Source organism: Typopeltis vanoorti, chromosome 22, assembly GCF_054136105.1.
Source record: "Typopeltis vanoorti isolate ZY-2024b chromosome 22, IOZ_Tvanoo_1.0, whole genome shotgun sequence".
Taxonomy (NCBI): domain Eukaryota; kingdom Metazoa; phylum Arthropoda; class Arachnida; order Uropygi; family Thelyphonidae; genus Typopeltis; species Typopeltis vanoorti.
The window spans coordinates 84,081,980-84,103,606 of record NC_143570.1 but is presented as its reverse complement, the minus strand read 5'-3'; the positions used below and the strand labels follow the sequence as shown (position 1 = coordinate 84,103,606).

Sequence of the window (21,627 nt, the reverse complement as noted above, 5' to 3'; positions counted from 1 at the left end):
GTATATTCCTCCCATCAGTTAGAAAATCATAGGTTTCAATCATGTTTTACTAATAAGACTCACAGTAGTAGAAAGCCTAATGGGTGTTCTATTACTATGACCTGTTTAAACACTTTATGGGCGACTTGTTACTATGTGACGAATAGACACGTTAGGAGTTAGGAGTGCTCTTTGGGTAGTGTTGCAGTATGCATTTAATGGAAATTACTTGATAGCTTTCATTAAACCAAGTATACAGAGATAATGAGCATTCTAAAATATACAAGTTGACTATCGGTTTCTTTTCGAGCTCAAAAGTAAAAAAATAAAATTTAAAAAAGTAAATATTATTCCTATTAGTAGAATATCGTTCATGTACCTGCAGTAATAAGTTGTATCCTCAAATAACACATCAATGAGAGCTGGTCCATGTAGAGTTCGGTAAGCTGCGCGCGGAACAAATACAGGCGCATTGTTAGGCGAAAGATGTTTTAGTAGATTCTGATTTCGAAGGGAATGTTGTTGGAATCCCCATTAGGTGTACGATATAAATTGGACTTTTGACAGTTCGATCTTTAAGAATAGCCTATTTTACACCATAAACAAAAAATAACCCTGAACTTTAAAGGCAGAAATGAACACCATTAAATCTCTAAAAAGCAATATAAATATTCGAAGCGAACATCTTAGTGATCATGAATATGCGTTACTAATTAAAGAATATCCCCCGGTGGCGTCAGCATGTAGAAAATAAGTCTGACCACAACGCAATAAATTACACCACATATCTTAAAGACATCCTCTGTTGTTTGGATTAATAAAATTAATAAAAACTCATGACTCCCGAAAAAAAAAAACAGTGCATCCTAGCATCTTACAGGAAGACAGCTTACTTTTTCGTCAAGTTACTAGTAGGCCTACTTTATTCATATTTCTAAATACATTATAAAATACTTTTTGTTCTATTCAGTTTCCTTAAACTTTTTCAGGATTAGTTGTCAAAACGGTCTTACAAATTTGCTCCGTACATTTCAACTAAGATACCAGCGCTACTAGCATGTTAGTTGAACGAACTCTCCTTTAACTTATATTGATGCAATACGCCTAGCGAAGATCCGTCAGCGTCATCTTTCAAAGTGGAAATTAAAATTTCCACTTTGAAAGATGACGGAAATTAAATCAGAGCAATTAAATCTGGAAATTAAATCAGAGCAATCTTAGTTGCTCTGACTGTAATTGAGCTTAGTTGCTCTGCCTGTAATTTCCACATGTTGAGTCTTGTAACTCCCAGATATACGGAAAAAAGCTGGTGGCGCATCTGAGTTATAACTGAAAGCATTCAGTAACTGGTCGTATTTCACGATCACGTAGTGAATGTCTTCAATTATAACTTTGAAACCATAAACCTATGACAAAATCCAGCTCTGTATATTGATTTCTAAGATGCAAGTGCCTCTATACTTGATTCAGAACACCATCAACAGATTTAAACTACTTAAAGTCCGCATACATCCAGATCAACATCAATATTAAAATAGTTTTTGTTCGTTAAAATGCTTTCAATAGCATTCTAAACATCGTTCAATTGCAAATGCAAGCAAAAGAACAGCCACAAATCCTCACAATAGAGCAAGTCATGCGCATGCTTATATCATTTCTGAGGGCGTGCTAGGATGGTTTTGAAGCAAGCAATTTACGTATGGTCTACTGAAGTGTTTCTGTAACAGTGGCGCTGAACGTTCTCACGATCTTCATATTCCATCCCCCTATTAAAATACTAGAAGAATGAAATCACAAAAAGAATATTCCCCTCCCCCCCCCCCCAACTTGCAGTATACTGTATGTAACTGGAAATAAACATGCGCTCAAAATTGAGCAGGCAAGTATAATTCAATACTTCGCAGCAAACTGTTTTAGTCCCCATAGTGAAGTATTCAATAAGAAATAAGTCTCATTTTGTTCATTGTATGGCGCATTCCTTTAAAATAAAATACTAAAATCCTAGGATGGTGATATCGCGATCTCCCCAAACTAGCATTTTACTGATCTTGTGTGTACCTTCCCTCACATTGAAGTTCATTTGTAGCGAACAGCAAAATTACTTCAGCGGTTAGCTGGAATAATTTTGTATTAGTTAACAGATTTTAGTAACTAAATTTATTACATTTTGGAAATTTATATATTAAATAACTCCGTTTGCGTTCCTTCTTCCTGTTCTTCCAGTGTATTTTCACATTAACAAGGATTTTTTTGTAATAGTGAATCCCATTCACAGGTGTGAATGTATCATATATCAGTATTATCGATGAGCTAAGGGTTACTTAATCCGAAAACCTAGCTCTAAGGGCCAAACACCTCTTTCAAGTCACTTCACACTTCCAATAAACTGGGTGCTTTCACATACGCTGAAAACCACTTACTACCTAAGAACATTCATAAACATTAATATCAACAGTGGGATTCGAACCCACAGTATACTGATAGGAGAGAGGAAGCGCTATCCACGCAATCAAACAAGGCCGGAAGTTGTTTTCACAATTACTGGCATGTCATGATTTTAAGTGTTTAAAAACGCATTTATTTATCAGAGCTACTCAACAGAAGATTTCAGTATTTTTCTAGCAGAAGGCTCTAACTCTTTGTTTCATTTCTTTTGATGGAAGCTGAAAACGGTTTTATTTTTGGGACTGTATTATAAGAAAGCGAAGCAAAAGCATTTGCGAAATGTGTGAAAAGCATTGCTTGTACTACGAAGAGGAAATGCCTAGCACGTAAAGATGATTGAGCGCAGAATAGTATGTTGTGTCAAGGCGAACCGAAAGTAGTCCCCTCTTATCAGTGTTCGTGATAACAGTCCGTGCGGCTAATGATGAAATAAGTATATAGGAATTCATAGCTAGGTAGGGTTTATTACAAAGGGTGCGATTTGTGATAGGATGCTGTAGAGATATGAATCATCACCATGCTCATCTAACAAATTCAGATATTTAATAGTTCAAATTCGAACGCTAGAACGACATTTCTCCTTTTTAGATCCAAAATATAGTCAATTTAAGTTACGCCGAAAACTCTGCTTTAAATCTGAGAGGATGGTTGATTATCGCTCAAAAATCTGCTGATCAAGTCATAAGACAGTCATTTATTGATAATTAAAGGTATATGCATGCAATTTTGTAATAAAGACACTGTATTTAATTAGCACAATCGTGCTAATTAAATATCTGCATTAAGATGTATTTCTTTTATTTTCAATATTTTCCCCTATTACACTTTCACTTGGTGGCAATTTATTACAGCACTACCCGGTATAGGTATTTAGTGATTCTTCTCATGTTGTGTGACGTCTGTGGTTATTGAACTGAACTGTTAAGCATGCTATGTACTCTCTAACACCTTCGTTTTGACTGGTAGGCACGTTACTCTGGTGTAACGTTTCAAGTGATGTTCTTAAATGAATTATGAGAGATCAATTTTCGGTCTCCCCGGGACGAAGCTATTTAATTAATGGCGTTGCGTGTTTCGACATCCTCATTCCTAGAATGGATGACAACATACTGACACCAACTCTCATTATGATGATAAATACGTAATTCATCAACATCAAGAAAGAAACGTGGAACAGTATGTGTAGCACAGAGAGGATTAAGTGTTATTTTTACTATAAAATGGTTGTTTAACAAAATTTACTCATTAATTTGTGTTGACAGCACTTTGGCAGGACGAATGTAGGAACCTTTCAAATTAACTGATTTTATAATAGATGCCCACGCTCTAAGAATGTGGTGATAGGAAGCTGTTAGCACCTGAATTTAGTATGTGATCCTAGAAACAACTACTATTAGAACTGTTTTTAAAATTAATTGGCTATGTCAATCTTTTAGAAAATTACAAAACACTTCTGGGCATGATACGTTACTTCGAATAGACTAAGCAGTAAGGAGAAAATGGTGGACAAAATCTTTAAGAAATTTTATTGGCGAAAATTGCGAAAGGATTTATTTAGCATTCATGGTTGACGCAAACCATAAGAAGGTAGTGTAGTGAATTCGAAAGACAGTTAATAAAACCACATTGAAATTTGTAGTCTGTGGCATTATTGCTACCTGTATTTTTGCTAATACTTATCGAGGAAAAATGGGTTGAAAGCAAGTTAATCTAATCTTCATACACATTTAGGTATATTTGTTGTCTATAACCAATCGTAATCTAAGCTACCAGGAAATAATCCCCAGTTTGCATTGTCACTGCATACCGCCTTGCTGGTCTAATCAGGTGAAGCCAGTCAACATACCCTGCAGATATCTTGCTTCAAAAAGTGTTTAAAAAAGTCTTTTTAAATTCGAAGTTATTAACATGATCGTGGCATCATCTTTCATAACAAAACAATATATTCAGCAACAAAACAAACTACTTGTCATATGTCCTCATATGGGGATAATTACAAATTTGTCAACTATATGCCCTTCCTACAGTAGAGATAAATGCAGTGGTGAAGAGGACGAGGCGGAATTACATTTAATGAAATCTTGTGTCGGTAAGCGGAATTCTGTTCGACATGTATTTAGTAGTGTACTATCGCATTAGACACGCAATTCTTATTTTTATCTGTCGTTCATTTTCACTGTCGTTTTATTTTTGCATAAATATATTTTTTCTGGCCGCTACTATTGCCTGCTGTCGACTACTTTTTTTAAAATAATCTACTTGTTCTCTGTTATTACCTTTTTACCCTTTCCAATCATTAATGACTTACGGCTCCAAGAAAAGGAAACCAAAAAATAAACCCTGAAGTGTTTGGAGATTAATAAGATCGTTGCGTGAAAGTTAGCAGAGCAAGGGGGGGGTTACATCACATAATTTACAGATAACACCTAAGAGGTATTATCTACAGAACCCAAACCTAGAATAGATGCATCTTCTAACTAATATTACAGATAGGTGCTGTCAGACAGAACTTATAACAGAGTTATTTTTTCATAACCAACTAAATCTAAAGAATGGTCTTTGGTCCCCGGGGAGAGGAGCATTTGGCTCGTGTACTCTCAATAACCTTATCGGCTTCTATCTCGCGCCTGCACGTGATCTGGAGTGACACGGTGGGCCAAAAGTAGTCAATAATTACATAATTAATCATGCGTTAAACTATAGCCTGGTTAACAGGTTTGGACAGCATGAGAACGCGAAGCCTGTAATTGGCCAGCCGATATACATCCACTCTAGGATGTTGGTTGTTCAGGGGTGGTGGTGTGTGGATAAAAGGGCGGCATCTGTTAATGACCTCAAAACGTGCATGTTTGATGACACAGGTGTGCCTTTTCGTATCAGAAAGTTGTTCACATTGTTCCACAAACACTCCTACATATACAGTTTTTGCCTTTCATTTTGATAGCCCACAGTCTGTTTATGTCGGATTTCATATTAAGAGGGTTCTTATCCGATTTAATTAAAAGATTCAATTAAAAGTAGAAACAACCTTGAGCTTTTCATCAGGATTATTTTTTTCCAACTCTATGCGTTCAATCTCTTTCACTCAATTTCGAGGTCTTTTTTCTTTGGTCAAAACGTGAAAAACCAAGGGTGCGAGGCTTAAAACTAACGTTTGCGGGATGAAAAAAAACCTTGCTGTTCCTATGAGATGTGGTAACTCACCATGAATTGAAGATTTCTTATAAGTTTTTCGCCTCCTACATTCGAATCCAGGCCGTTTCAGCTAGTAGGGCATATCGACTGAGCTAGGATGGCTTCCTGGACGAAAAATCCCGCTTCTTTTTCTGTGTGAAAATAACAGAACAAATTAATGGAATAATCTTTCAGTGAGGCGACAGTGTGGATAGGCACTGACGAGTAGTGTGAAGATATAGGAAGTTTTTTTTTTGTCCCTTTTAGGTCCTCTAATACTGGAGGAATGATTTGATGCTACCAATCTATTTGAACATTGCCGTTAAGCGAATCTCTTCGTGTTTGCAGTTGATCGATCAGGTAGCCGATACTTACAGCAGGATAACAGGCTGTATTGGACGCCAGATGTCATTCATGAAGGCATTTATCTCAATTCAAATGAGCATCTTTGGGATGATGACTTTGAACCTTACGGTAAACATCTAGTTTGCACACTGTAGTCTAATTTGAGGCAATTGTGAGATACCTGTATGCACCAGCATTCTTGTGAAAATATGGTGCACTTCATGGGGTCCATATTTCAAGAAGTTGTTCTGAGAGCTAAAGGGGTACTTCTAGCTATTAGCTAGGTACATAATGAACTGACCACTCATTCTAATAATTTGCTACTTGTTATGCTTATTATAACAAGAACTGAAAAGTTAAATACTTATAAATCTACAGAGTTCAGAAATGAAGTTTAAGATTTTACAAAAACAACTGTATATAAATAGTAACATTAACCAGCGAAAAGCATTTTGATTTATTATTTTTTCTCACTTACTGTCTCAGTTTTATTTCTTAACTGATATTGCATAAGCAATGTGATTTTAGTTCTCCTGCAAAGTTATGAAATTTCTGGCATATTCAATGTTCTTAAATAATTACTTATTCGAGACATAATCATTTCTTACATACACCTAATAAAAATTATCAAGATTGCTGAAATCTTTGTGCTTAGGAAAAGAAAAGAAGAAGGGAAAGAATTTTTATTAATTGGTACAAAACCATCTTTTGTTTCCACGACACAATCTCCAAAGCATAACTGGTTTGTAATTTGAGTACCTTAATTTATATGAAAATAAATACGATCTCCGTACAAGTAATTGACTACAGAGTAATTTTTTCTGCATTTTGAGAATACAGTAATTGCATGTTGTAGCACATCTTGCAACTTGTTTATCAATAAACATTCAGGCTCTAGACAGCTCTTATATTACTGTCAAAATAAGGATTTGTTCGCATCCTCAATCTTTTTTAAAGCTAATAAAATTATTAATTAGGTACAAACAGCATTTTTGATGAGATGTTTAATTGCATTGATGGATATAATAAATGTTTCAATTTATGCATAATCTAAGAATATTTTAACTAAATAACTACTGCTAACATCTTCCAAAGTATTGATAAAATATAAAGTTGATCCTCTGTTATTAGTAAGGTGATAGATTGCTGAGGTTGGCGAGATGCGCTTTAATTGATGATCGAAGGTATCACACCTTTCCAAAAGTAATTAGTTACTTTGGAAGGAAACAAGCGATTATCGGAGAACCGAAGTGAAATGCCTTCTCGCCTTTAATTATGTCATGACTGTTTTTTTTTTAAAGGACTTACCTTTTTTTTTTAAAAATTTTGCTAAGCAATTATATAGTAATTTAAGTATATTTATCTATTTCTAAAACTGCAACTTTTAAGTTCTTGTTATTTCAGAAAGCCAGCTTACGAGAAAAGCTCCACCTTCTTATACTGATGGTGTATATATGTTGGCCGGTGAAGATAGACCAAGTCCAAGAATTATTAGTCAAACTGTAATGAAAGGTATGGATGGTCTTCCTTCCCTCCGGAACCTCACTGCCATCTTTACTTTCTTCGGTAAGTTGCTTGCTCTGTTGTTGCTTATTAAACTTTCCACAATATCCATTATACTTAAGTTCGTGCTGTTGATTTTTAAGGCATTATCTGAACCTGATGACCGGTCCTTAGCAGAATGAATTGTGTTATTAGTTAAAAAAAATAGCACTACGTTTTTAAAGGAAAGAATATAATTGCTACTACTGTTTTGCTTACAAATAGGCAGCCATTTATTTTTAGCCTTAGGTACTGCATGAATTTCTTTGCGTGTTTGAAACTATTTTTTCTCTTGTATAGCAGACTTTATTTAACTATTTATTATATCCCAATAAATCTTATGAGGACAGATGCACGCAATCCTTCAAAACAACATTCTTTGTCACCACCTCAATTTTTTTTTCAAGCTGTGTTTCAGAATTATATCACAGCCAGTAAATAACACCAAAAGATTTTTAACTATTAATCCAGTGTTACCTGTCTCTAATGGTTAGTTTTCATTTATATCAATCTCGTCACTTGGAGACAACAATTCTTTACCCTGTCACATAATAATTGACAACTGTTGTAACGAGCCACGCGATCATATAGAAATCTGGATTATCTTGTACGCATGTTTCATTGTTTGATTAAAAAAGTGGCAGCGATGATAAAGAGTTCACGCCCCCTTTGTGACGTATGCTGTGTTGGCAGTGGATAATTGAAACTGTCATGATTTCATGTCTTAATACGTCTCGAAAATAATTGCATTTTATCAAATGAATCAAACAAGACATCACATGTCAGAAATGTAGAAATTGTATAAAGATATGTGTTTTGAGCTGTAGCCGAGTGTAATAAATTAATGAAGGAAAGAAAATATTTATTGTAAATATAAGATTATGTTCTGCTTGATGAAAGGCATCCAAGCGTACAGCTAAAATCCAAGTCATTAAGTACAGGACAGATGGGTAAGTTTTCCGGGCTTATGAATCCACTACCGTTATGTATTACCTATTGCATTACTAGATAATAAATTTACAATCCATTGTGACAGTGTATTTAAATAGCTATCCTAATTCCCGTGTTCCAGATTTTTAGGAAACGTAACTAGTAAATTCTGGTATTTGTATGAACGAAGTATGCAATGGAAAATATTAATTTCTAAGTGTTAAGAATGTCAACGTGTTCAGCACCTTCACTACAAACTTCAAGAAAATGTTGATAACACATCTATCGTTCAATCTACAAAGTACAATAATATTTAGTATACCTCACCTTAAATGTACATCATCTTAATATACCTCATCTTGCTTTTATGTGAAACCCACCCAAGAAAAGGTTGTAAACGTATAATAATGCATTAGTATTAGTACGGTGGGTGAGATAGGATTAGATCATCCAGAAACTGTTCTAAAGACCAAAAATGGAAATCTGGTAAGCAGAATGGTGGTTTCTCACCGGGAGATAAGATTCATACACCACACAAAATTGAAGCCAAAAACATCCGTCGAGACGGTGAAATTCGAATCCACAGCCTGTTAGGTGAAGAGCGAGGAGGCTGTCCACTTAGTGTAATGCACATAAAAAAAATCCTCTTGAACTCTGTTATATCCAGATGACCAGAATTGTGTTCAGTATTCCAGATGTAGACTGATCAATACCTCAAGGCTATGAGGCCAGTATGCTGCTGCATCTGTTAATTGCTTATGTTCTCTGCATGAAATTTTAGCCGCTCAAAAACGGCAGGCAGAGCTTTTTCCCTCTAGGAATTTTTTTTTCATCCTGCAAAATCAGACAAACAGGCTATGCTAGAACATACAGAATTAACAGCTACAACACGATGACATGAGTTGCTTCGGCAGTAATTCTGAGGATATTGGGGCAAAAAAGGAAGCATTTCCATTTTATAATTTTTACGGTGAAAAAAACTGGATTCATAATTAAGCAAAATGTTTAATTATACACTATTTATTACTTGCACAAAGGATCTTATTTAAACAACAACAATAAAAAAAAAACTCATGGAGCCGTCTCCTTTTTTTTGCGCTGGGTAATGCCTTAAAAAGTTATATCTTTGAAACGACATGAAACGGAATAAATATAACACACTTTTTACTCAAACAAAATCCGCATTTCTTGCATAGTTATAGTTATAATGTAATATAAAAATATAGAGACTTGTATTGTTTATCTACGATGCTTTCATCGGTTCATTTAGAATCTTCATATGTTTGGCATTTCGAATTGTTATAAAACCTCAGACAGCCCTATTTGAAATATTTCACTTCCACTCGGCTTTCTTTCACACGTTTCTTATTCTTTTGTTCTTTCTTTCTTCTTCTTCTTTACAACCTCCTTATGACTTTCAGACTTGCTCTCAATTAATTCAGATATTTCAGCACTAACTAACACTGAAAACTGCTTGAGTAGGTATTGGACAGAAATTAGGATCATTATCGGCATTATCAAAAGGTTCACTTGAGCTAATGTCATTCATGTTTATACTTTTGGTAAAGTTCACACTTAAACAATAATAAAATTAAAAGGCTGAAGAAAACACACTTTCATTCACAAGAACATTCTCATATACTAGTAACTTACTCAGTCAGTTCATCCAATCTACAAACTACAATAATACTTAGTATACCTCATCTTAAACGTATTAATTGATTTGTTTAAGTTAAGGGATATTACATCCCATATCATTTCTTAGCCGAATAAGAAACTCAAAAGAGTTTCTAGGAGCTAAGTTCACATTATGGGTAAATATCAAGAATAGTGATCGGAGCTTGTTCCACCTTTGCTATGAGTTGCCTCAGCTTGCACTACCTTAAGGGTCAGTTGCTGCTATCCAGGTTTGCTTACGCTTGGAATCGCCGAACTTTATATAATTACTATATTCGGCATGAAACTCTTTTGAGTTTCTTATTCGGCTAAGAAATGATATGGGATGTAATATCCCTTAACTTAAACATGTCATATGTCGCCTCTTCATATATCTAATTAATTGATTTGTTTTTTATGTGAAACCCACCTCAAATATCGCTTCTTCCGGGTTATGTTTCCCATAGACAGATGGGGCGCACATTAACTTTGTTTCCTATTATTTACCGACACAAAAACGTAGCCGCTCCGGTGCTGCCTCCTTTTCGCTCAGGATTAAAATTGATATTTAAAGTACGCCACACACACACACACACACAACAATGGTAAAAATGATCGGAACTGGAACTGTCTTGGAGAATATAAAAAGTTGTTGATATCCACTTTGGAAAACATTTGGCACTATCGCTATGGCAAGAGTCGGAACTAGCAGACCATGCCTTGGACACCCCGTCACACAGGATCAAATGGAAGAAAACAAATGTATTTCATAGAAGTCATTAATCAGAGCCGTTGTTTTTGGAATTAATAGCAGCATTAAAACATTCTCCAAACCACAAGTATGGCTGTATCAATTTACTAAAAATCTGGGAGACAGTCATTTTAAGATCAAATTAATACTTTTTTTTTCTCTCTCTCTATCGAACAATGGCGCCAATTAGGACTTTAGTTCCTTCTGTTATCTGTTAATTTTTTTTAAACTGATCACACTGTTAACTAACTTGTTGGTGTTCGTGTACTGTGAGAATCGTTTTTTTTATGTTCTGAAGATGCTATGTATAATACCAGCAAATAATTTAAATAAATATTAATTATTTTCTTGTTATTCTGTATTGTGAATTAATACCGCCAAATGACATGAACTGCCGATCATGTCAAAAATGAAGGTTCTAATCCCAGTATTTCAAAAGAATCACAAACGTCTCATCTTGAAATGATCTCATTATACCATCAATTAGCTCAGTGTCTGTCATCACCTTTCACATTGGGTGTGTCCTTCAACCATCCAGGAAACTCTGGTCTATTCCACCTTATTGAGTAGTTCCATCAATTTACTACACTGCATTCCAATTTTTTTAGTTGAAGTTCATACATGGTATTACTTTTGCCAACACTGAATCTGTCTCCCGTTCCAGTTATCTAAATTAAAATCAGAAAAAAAAGTCCAATCAGGGATGTTGCATATAGAAAGAAATAATGTTCAATGGTATTTTTTTATTTAGCTTAGGGTCTCATAAAAAATTATATTATTTTGAACATATACACACATGCACAACATACAAGATTTATAAAGAGAAATTAAGTTAGAAAATAGGAACAAAAAATATCAAACATTTTCAGATCTAAATATTGCATCGACTGAAATGCCTCGGGAAAATCAGTAAGATCTTAATTGCATCTGAATGATTCCGTGCTATCGAACCTTTTTTGGTACATTAAATTAATGAAATTAATTTAATTAATTATTTAATTATCTAATTTATAATAATTCATATCATTTAATATAAAGATATTTATTTATCATTATATTATATTTATATTATAATAATTTATATTAATAATGTAAATATATATTTAATCATTAAATGAATTAATATTAGAAATAGTTCTACTTTTAATATTTTGCTTTATTTTTGGAATAATTTCATATATTACATAGATCTCATAAAACTATTATTGAAATGCGATAACAATCATCTCTCTCTCTCTCTCTCTCACACACACACAGCAATAGTCCAAATGAGGTTTTATCAACTCCTTGTACAGAGGCAAAATGACTTCCTTATCTTTTCAAATCAAAGTTGATTTCAGCATTGTAATTATCCTCTAAGTTGTATTTGCAACCTTTGCTATATGGTTCTTGAACTTCAACTTCGTATCCACTAAAACTCCAAGATATCTAGCCTGATCAGTTTCTTCCAACATAATCCCACCAATATACTACAACATTGGATATCTAATCTGACCGAAGTGCAGGACTGTATTTACTAACATTGAACTGATAGCCATTTTCCAATGCCCACATTTCCAGCCTATTCAAATCATTCTATAAGTACTGCATATCAGCCACATTCCTGATTACCCTGCCTATCATCATTAGTGAGCAGCTGTATGTCGCCTCTCAAGTCCTTCCCAATGTCATTAATGTGCAGAGTGAATAACAGTGGATCAAAGACACTTGATTCTTGAGGTACACCATTGGTTATCTTAAATCTTGCAGACTCACATCCGCTATATACCACTCTTTGCCAACTGTCAGTCATACATACTCTTATCCATGCTAATATTTTATAATCGAAATCCATATTCCCCAATTTATGCAAGAGTTCCATTCTGTATTCTGTCTAGAGTCTTAGCAAAATCCAAAAGTAACATGGTGTATTCAGTCCCCTTGTCTGACTCGTTGGTAACATTATTATAGAATGTGAGCAAGTTGCTAAACATGACCTTCCCTTAATAAATACATGCAGTTCGTTGCAAAATACAGATTCTCTGTCAACCCATTTCTGATTGCGAGCCCTAACGTCTCCAAAATCTTCACCACCACCACTCCTGAGATACTGATTGGTCGATAATTGGATACATCGGTCTTTGCACCACCCTTTGTGCAATGGGCTTACCATACATTCTTTCCACTCCTATGAAATCTTCCCTGTTCTGAGACTCAAATTATATAGTCTGCTCAAACGAATAGCCATTTCAGCTGAACACTCTTTTTGCATCCGTGCTGATATCCAATCAATTGCTGAATTCTTATTCAGTTTGTGCTATAGCTCTAATCTCTTCCTCATACACCTCAGTTTCTTCATTCAGTGAAGAGGTAGAAGTGAGTACAATGTTTTATATACCATGTAAATAGAATATGTAACGCAGCTTACTCCTTTCATAGCATTTAGCAAAATGGGCACTCATTTGTTGAACAACCTCTTCTGCATCTGTCCCCCTCACATCATCTGCATTCAGTATAGTTACTCTTTCATATTCATTCTTTCGTTTTGTTGAAGAATATCGATAAATTTTTTGGGGGTCATCTTCAGCTTGCAGAGCCAGTTTCTTTTCATACTCAGACTTATCTTTCCGTACAACAGTTGTGACTCTTCCGGCTTGCTGCTTGTAATTTTAATAGCGCACATCATTTTTATGCACACGTATCCCTTCTACATCGCCCTTTTCTTGATGAGATTACACATCCATTTCATTCCTACTCTATTTATTCTTCGAATTCTCGGGACACATTCTGATATCGCATAATTTAAGTATTTTTTAAATACTTCCATATACTGTACATATCCTTCCCATCCAAACAACTAATACCATGGTGCAGAACCCAGCATACTCCTCAGTTGGTCATAATTTCCTGCTTTGTAGTTCAGCATGTAACCATTTCTGAATGCAACGTTCACCAATCCACTTCCAAGTGAGTACTGCATGGTCACTGTCACCAACTGGAGGCAGAATAGATAGCCACGTCTTTAACTGACATCTCCTTTGACACTATAATCAAATCTAACGCTCAGTGACCCCCCCCCCCATTATGATTACTCGGTTTTCACCCATCCTCTTTATTTTATATACGAACATGCACTATAAAAATGCATACATTTAAAATGCACTATATAAAATGCACTATGTAAAAACTCACTGCTACATGAAAAAACTGTTACTAGTATTACAGTCATGGTCTCAACACTAATTGGATTAATTGGTGATGCATATCTTCGTCTCTAACAACCGATCCACTGTGTCTAACAATATCCCACTATGTATTTGATCTTGATGACCTCCACCTCATATCAGATGGTTTCAAACTGGTACATGAAAAAACTGTTACTAGTATTACAGTCATGGGTCTCAACACTAATTGGATTCAAGCCATCCCATATCATTAGCAGCACGCTCCCTCCTCTCCTATCCTGTCTATCCTTTCGTACAAATACTGTTCCCTTTACACTCGATACCAGTTAGTATGTCTGCTTCTGATAGCCAAGTCTCAGTAATGCCTACAATCTGATGTCCTAACGCATAGATGGCGAACCTATGGCACTCGTGCCAGAGGTGGCACGTCCGAGAATTTTGCTGGTACGTCAATGATTTGCAGGTGCTATCCTTTTATACGCTTATAAATTATTCAACCTTTTTTTTAATTGTTATAATACGTACAAGTTAAATTTTGTTTTACACGAAAGAAACTAACCAACAAACACAAAGACTACTGTAGGAACAAGGCCCAGCCGCTGAAAACTACAGCTGATGCAACCTCTAGCCATTGGCTGAGGGGCATAATAACATGACTCAGCTGATAGAAAAGAACTGTGTTTAGTCGCCAGAACTTTTCATTATTTAAAAGCTTATTAATTAACTCAAGTTTATTATCTTTAATATTTTTAGCATATGAAAAGTCACCAGCTGCAACTTTGTCAAAGCATGTGTCTTCTAAACATATGATATTAAGAGTAACATGGCGGTCGGACCTGTCATATCTGCCGGGCATCTTCCTACAGTGGGCTGTGAACAAATACAATTTTTCTTTTCGTCAGTCGACTCATTGTAGATCCGGGTTTCTCAACCACCGGGCCCTTGCATCAATTATACAGGGCCGCGAGAGGTTCTTCTGAAATTTGCCATTTTTCATGAATAAATATTTTATAATGGAAATATTCTATATTATATAATATAAATAATATAATATTCGTGAATGTAACAAAAAACTCAGACCCAGAACACCTAAATAACATTTATGTAGGAAATGTCAGTGATGAAGCAGCGTATTTTTAAACATGGAAGTATTCATGAGTGATCGGGAATTTTCAGACATCGAAATCTTTCAACATTCGGAAGTTCGTTGGCTGTCCTGCGGTGAAGTTCATGAGAGGTTATATGAACTCCGAAAGGAAGCTGAACTATTTCTAATTAACAAGAAAAGTGATCTGTCCCATTATTTCCAGGATACGAAATGGGTAGCCAGGCTGGCATATCTCAGCGATATATTTTTTTACATAAACGAGTTGAATAAAACCTCGAGGTCCAGATACAACAAAATTTAATGCTTGGAACAAGGTCGAATCATTCAAAAAGAAACTCAAACTCTGGTTTAATATGATTGCAGAAAGAAATAATGAAATGTTTCAGTCGTACTTAAATTATATTATGGAAGCAGATGATTTCTATGCAGACAATTCAGTATCAGATGTTGTTGCAGTCCACTTGATGTTGTTGTCGTTTGAAAAGTTCTATCCCGAACTTGAGGATCCCCGGAGGCAAAATATGTGAACCCCTTTGTTGAACACAAAGACACAGTACTTTCTCACGAAGAGACCCTTCTACTTATTGAATTATCATCGGAAAAAGGACTGCAAAGTACTTTTAATTTTATGAGTAATTCGAAATTTTGGATAAGAATGAAAAATGAATATCCAAATTTATAGGAAATATCAATGTGATTTCTTCTTTGTTTTTCCACCACATATATTTGTGAAATTTTGCATTTAATTTATATTTGCATTTTCTGTCATGACTGTGCTTATAACGAAACAGACGAACCGCTTGCAACTTTCTGATTGTCTCCGTTTGGCTATCACTTCAATTCAGCCTAGAATTAATAAGCTAACGGACAGAAAACAGCAACAAAATTCTCACTACCATAACTAAAACTTTCAAAAACTCAGTTGTAGAAAAAGAAACTAAGTTTAACGTTTTCAATAAATTTTAATTGCTTCATTAAAGTGATGTGTTTTTAAATTCAAAATATTAATTATTGTTGGAACTAGTGTTTAAAATTGAGAGAATCATACATTTTTATTTAATAAATTGCATACTTTGCATATATAAATATTGGGCGTGTGTATGTGATAAAACCGTATTTATTTGAATATAATTCTCACTTTTTTTTCCATAATTAAAGCTAAAAATTTGTAGCGCGAGATATATGCGGAGATTTTCAGAAACCCAAACAGTGAAATCTTCCTTCCCATTATTCCAAGCAAAAATTAACATTAATTTACAAGACTTGAAATACTTAAAGAACAATCCTTCACGAATGACTAATGAGAAGTGAGAGCATACCGCGAAACAGAGAGCAATGATAGGCCAGTATAGATAGAGCAACTATGAATATGTGCATATGATTGGTGCGGTATTAACAAAAGATCGCGCGACTCGAAGATAAAAGCAAGCCGACAATTTTTGAATTGAAATGCTAATTCTCTTCAACCGAATCCCATAACATCTGCAACTGTCATAACAACACTCACTATATATTTCTTAGTTTTAACACATTCGCGACGGGGTGTCCTTTATCGATAAGTAATGATAACGAACTTATCATTACTTATCGTAATGATAAGTTCGTTGCGACGGAACTTATCATTACCTGTGGGTTCAACTCACACAAAGTTTCAACCCTTGGTTGATTTTTATTGCTGCTTGTTTGCGTTTGAGCTGACAGGGGAACTCACACAAGCATTATATGGCATGTTTCAATTCATGGTAGAATTTCATTCGAAGTTAGCCTTTGTGATCTGTTATAATGACATCGAGAATTTCAAATGCAATCAAACAAACATATAATTGAAAAATTGGACAATAGTTTTTAGTTAGATACTGTGTTTCCAGTGCAACATATGATTTTGCTGGAGTTTATACAGCATAGTTTCTGTGAGAGGGGAATGTGATTCATTAGTTAGCGCCATTTTAATTCCAGCTGTCTCTAATCGCACTATTTGTTGAGAAATATATTACACAGACTGCATAAGCATCTGTACCTTATTCAGGGACACAATAAGGTACAGATGTTATAAAGATGATGTAAAGAATCAGGCTGTTGGGGAGGGCGTGTTGTTATCGCGGGGAGCGAGTTACTATTGCCTCGACATGAACATGTTTGAATATTTTTCATGTGCGAGGTATGTGCAAAACTTTTTAATGTCTTTTTTCGTAAAGTAAAATCAGTATTCAGTAAATCAGTAATTTCGTAAAGTATTTCCGCTCAGCTGACGTCTATGGTGAGTTAAAATACATAAATATTTTTCTCACTGCCGTTTTTTTCTTCAAACGAGTATCATTAAAATCAATTTAATTATACAATAATCAATTTTACACTGAATAATATAAATTTATATATAAATAAATTAATTAATTTTCTATTAATTTTTGCTCTATTAAAACTGCCTGGCACGTCAGCAACTGGATTTGCAAATTTTTGGCACGCATCGGCACGTCAGCAACTCGATTTGTAAACTTTTGGCACGCGCACATAAAAAGGTTCGCCACCACGGTCCTAACATATTCACCAAAGCAACAAACATCAGAGCATTTTTGTATCACAGCTGGGTGAAGGATATTTTTTGTCATTTTTATCAATTTTATCAGAATGTGTACCGAGAGTTCGAAGAATAAATAGGGTAGAAGTCAAATGGATGTGCAATCTTATTAAGCAAGAGATTCGTAAGAAAAGGATGATGTGGAAGGAATACCGTGTGCATAAGGATGATGTCCGTTAGGAAAGTAATAAGCAGCAGGCTAGAAGAGTCACAACTGTTGTACTGAAAGCAAAGTCTGAGTATGAGAAGAAAGTGGCTCTGCGTGTTAAAGACAACCTACAACAATTCTATCGATATGCTACAAGTAAAAGAAAGAATGAATATGAAAGAATAACTCTTCTAAATGCAGATGGAGTGAGGGTTACAGACGCAGAAGAGGGTGTTCAACTAATCAGAGCCATTTTGTTAAAAGCTATCAACCTGGGGTACGCAACATTGAGCTTTCTGCTATCTCTTCACTGGATGAAGAAACTCAGGTGTATGAATTAGAGCTGTTGCACAAACTGAATAAGAATTCAGCTATAAAGACTGATTAGAAATCAGCACGTGTGCTAAAAGAGTGTTCAACTGAACTGGCTATTCCGTTGACCAGGCTGTTTAATATGAGTCTCAGAACAGGGAAGATTCCGCAGGAATGGAAAGAATGTATGGTAATTCCATTGCACAAGGGTGGTGCAAAGACCGATGTGTCCAGCTATCGACCAATCAGTATTTCATGAGTGGTGGTGAAGATTTTGGAAAAATTGGTCAGGGCTCGCCTTCAGAAATGGGTTGACAGTGAATCTCTATTTTGCAATGAGTAAAATGGTTTATTAAGAGAAGGTCATGTTTTAGAAACTTGCTCACATTCTATTACAATGTTACCATTGAACTAGACAACGGGAATGGATACACTGTGATACATTTGGATTTTGCTAAGGCTTTTGACATAATAGAGCATAGTAGACTGTTGAATAAATTGGAGAATTTGGGCTTTGGATTATGCAATATTAGCGTGGATAAGAGCATGGCTGACTGACAGATATCAAAAAAGTGGTATACGGGGGATGTGAGTCTGTCTGCAAGATTTAAGGTAACAACTGGTGTAACACAACGATAAGTGCTTGGTCCACTGTTATTCAATCTGTACATTAATGATATTGGGAAAGATTTGACAAGCGAGATACAGCTATTTGCTGATGATGCAAAGATAGGTAGGGTAATCAGGAATGCTGCTTATATGCAGTATTTGCAGAATGATTTGGATATGCTGGAATTGTGGGCATGGGAAAATGGATATCAGTTCAATGTCAGTAAATGTAAAGTCACTCACTTCAGCGTGAATGCATATTGTATAATCATTGTAAATGATTGTATAATCCCAAGAATATACGACATTGGATTATGCTAGAAGAAACTGATGAGGCTAGGGATCTTGGAGTGTTAGTGAATAGGAAGTTGAAGTTCGTGAGCCATGTGGCAAAGATTGGAAATACAACTGAAAAGATAATTGCAATGCTGAAAAGAACGTTCGCGTGTAAAGATAAGAATCTCATTTTGCCTCTTTACAATGCATGGATAAGACCTCGCTTGGACTATATGGTCTCCTAGTTTCGTTGTGATTCCGAAAGCAGATTGAGAATTTGTGGACTGCAGATACTGGCAAACAGGAGAAAGAGGGGGTGATATGATTGAGACTTACAAATTTCTGTACGGATCATACAGAATTTCAATTGATGGAATTTTTCAATTTATGGTGGGTAGGTAAAGGACAAGACGGCATCCTTGGAAGCTAAGAATGATTGCCTCTAAGTAGGAGGTGAGGGCTAGATTTTTCTCTCATAGGGTGGAACATGACTGGAATGGATTGCCATTGGATGTTTAGAGTGCAAGCAGTATGAATGAATTCAACAATAAGTATGATAGCTGGTGTGTGTAGTATGTGGCCTCCCTCGATGAGTCTCTTTTAATAATAATAATTATTGTTATTATTTGTAATTTTTTATTTATTTTTACATAGTCCGAAACCCTGTTCTAGAAATTTTTCAAGCCACTTATTCCAATAAGCCGGGAGGTGATCTCACACCGGGAGATGAAATTCATCTACCACCTAAAGACAATCACACATCCATGTCCACGACGGGATTCAAACCCGCGATCTGTTGATTGGAGAGCGGCTACGCTAACCACTAGGCCAATACTTTCTACAGTTAAAATTTCTGAAATTCATGAAGCGTGTACAACATATGTATACTTCAGCTATACTTGTTTAAAAGATCACATTTTTCTTCAAGCAACTCAAACTTTAATCCCACATAAAAGAACAAGTAAAATAATGATGATAATTAATATTCAAAAGAAAATGAATAGGTGTAGAATGACATCCGAAGAATGACTCTGCAGCTTCGAACTATGAGATATATAATGTTGTTACCCTTCCAGAATGAGCTTTTCTAACTAAATCGGTAGCAATGATGTCCTTTGGTTGTAAAGTTCGAATCCGTCTAGGACGTGAAGACTCTTTAATACAGCTTTACGTGAGTTAGCAGTAGAATACAGGAGTGGCTCAGTTTTCATTTGCAAAAGAAGAAATCCGGTTAAAAAAAAAACCACGCACGCACGCGCGCGCGCACACACACACACACACACACACACACACACACACACACACACACACACACACACACACACACACACACACACACACACACACACACACACACACACACACACACACACACACACACACACACACACACAATAATATATCTGTTCATTGTCTGTGGTGTTTCGGTTTACCAAGCCATATAAACCGTTTCTCAATCCAAAGCTTTTTCAGTGTACTGTATTCAGTATATAAACGCTCTGTAGATAGATGAATAAGGATTCACAGATTAAAAAGCAAACAATTAGTATTAGTCATTATGAGAATTTTAGAAATTTATTTGATTTCATAATTTAAATTAAATAATTTTTGACAGAGGAAGCATTACCCCAAACTTCCCAGACCGGCGGATGCAAAGCGTGCATATGATAACTGCACTTGTTCTCGATAGATATTGTGTCATTATCAGTTAGTCTGTTGAGTGGCGACATTATATTTAAAGTGTTTTTAAATGTACTTTAACGCTGCATAGAACTTTTTCAAGCCACTTAAGGCTTCCAGTAAGCATCGCCTGGTGGTCTTATACCGGAAGACGGAATTCGTCGCTTAACAAAAGACAATCACATCCTTAAATCTCTGTTCGCTGCGGGATTCGAACTATAGGAGAGCGGATCCGTTAACTTCTCAGCCAACTAGTTCTGCGATTGCTTGTTTATTTATTGTGTTCTGAGATTTTCGGAATGAGTAATGTGAAAGAAGAGCATTTGCATTACATTTTGTACTAACCTCTAAAACTTCTTCTGAGACCTTCCGAAATGTTGCAAACAGCATCTGGAGATGAGGGAATTGGAAGGTTATAGTATTCTTATTCAACTGTGAACGAGTACCATTTCAAGTTTCCGCACATTCTGGTGGTCTGTTCGAGACATGCTGAAATGGTGGGCTTCAACTTAGTGTATAAATCTGTAATGATTTAACTTTGAAGGGAACAATAATCTGTAACTAAGTTAAGCGTACAGTTTATTTTTAAGTTTTCCCGGCTGAAATACGCTATCCATATTTCTGTGGCGACTTGTAAGCAACTATTATAACAATCGACTGCTTTTATCAGAATCAATAACGGTTGTACTCCAGTTCGTGAGCGAATGTACTGACAAACATTATATTATATTGGGAAATGTTGACGGGGAATGTAATGTGTAAAATTATGCGAAGATCAAATTAAACAAAAGATTATTTAATTCTATCGTCTCTGCGTTGTTCAGCCAATTGGGACGACATTTGCAATAATCATTTCTTTCATTGTTCAATGCTGCTCGGTCGGAGCAAAAGCAGAACCCTGTATGTGTGTGTATATATATATAGTGTGTGTGT

The 21,627-nt window shown here is 35.5% G+C and overlaps 1 protein-coding gene across 1 annotated transcript in view; it reads left to right on the top strand.

Annotated features, from left to right (window-relative positions):
* The window catches only part of LOC150094527 (dual oxidase-like), a 290,860-nt gene that overhangs the window by 94,803 nt on the left and 174,430 nt on the right, over positions 1 to 21,627 (top strand). Inside the window, exon 3 of the mRNA XM_090412281.1 lies at positions 7,348 to 7,509. Within this exon, the coding sequence (XP_090268407.1) occupies positions 7,348 to 7,509 (162 nt within the window). The remainder of the gene's footprint in view (positions 1 to 7,347; positions 7,510 to 21,627) is intronic.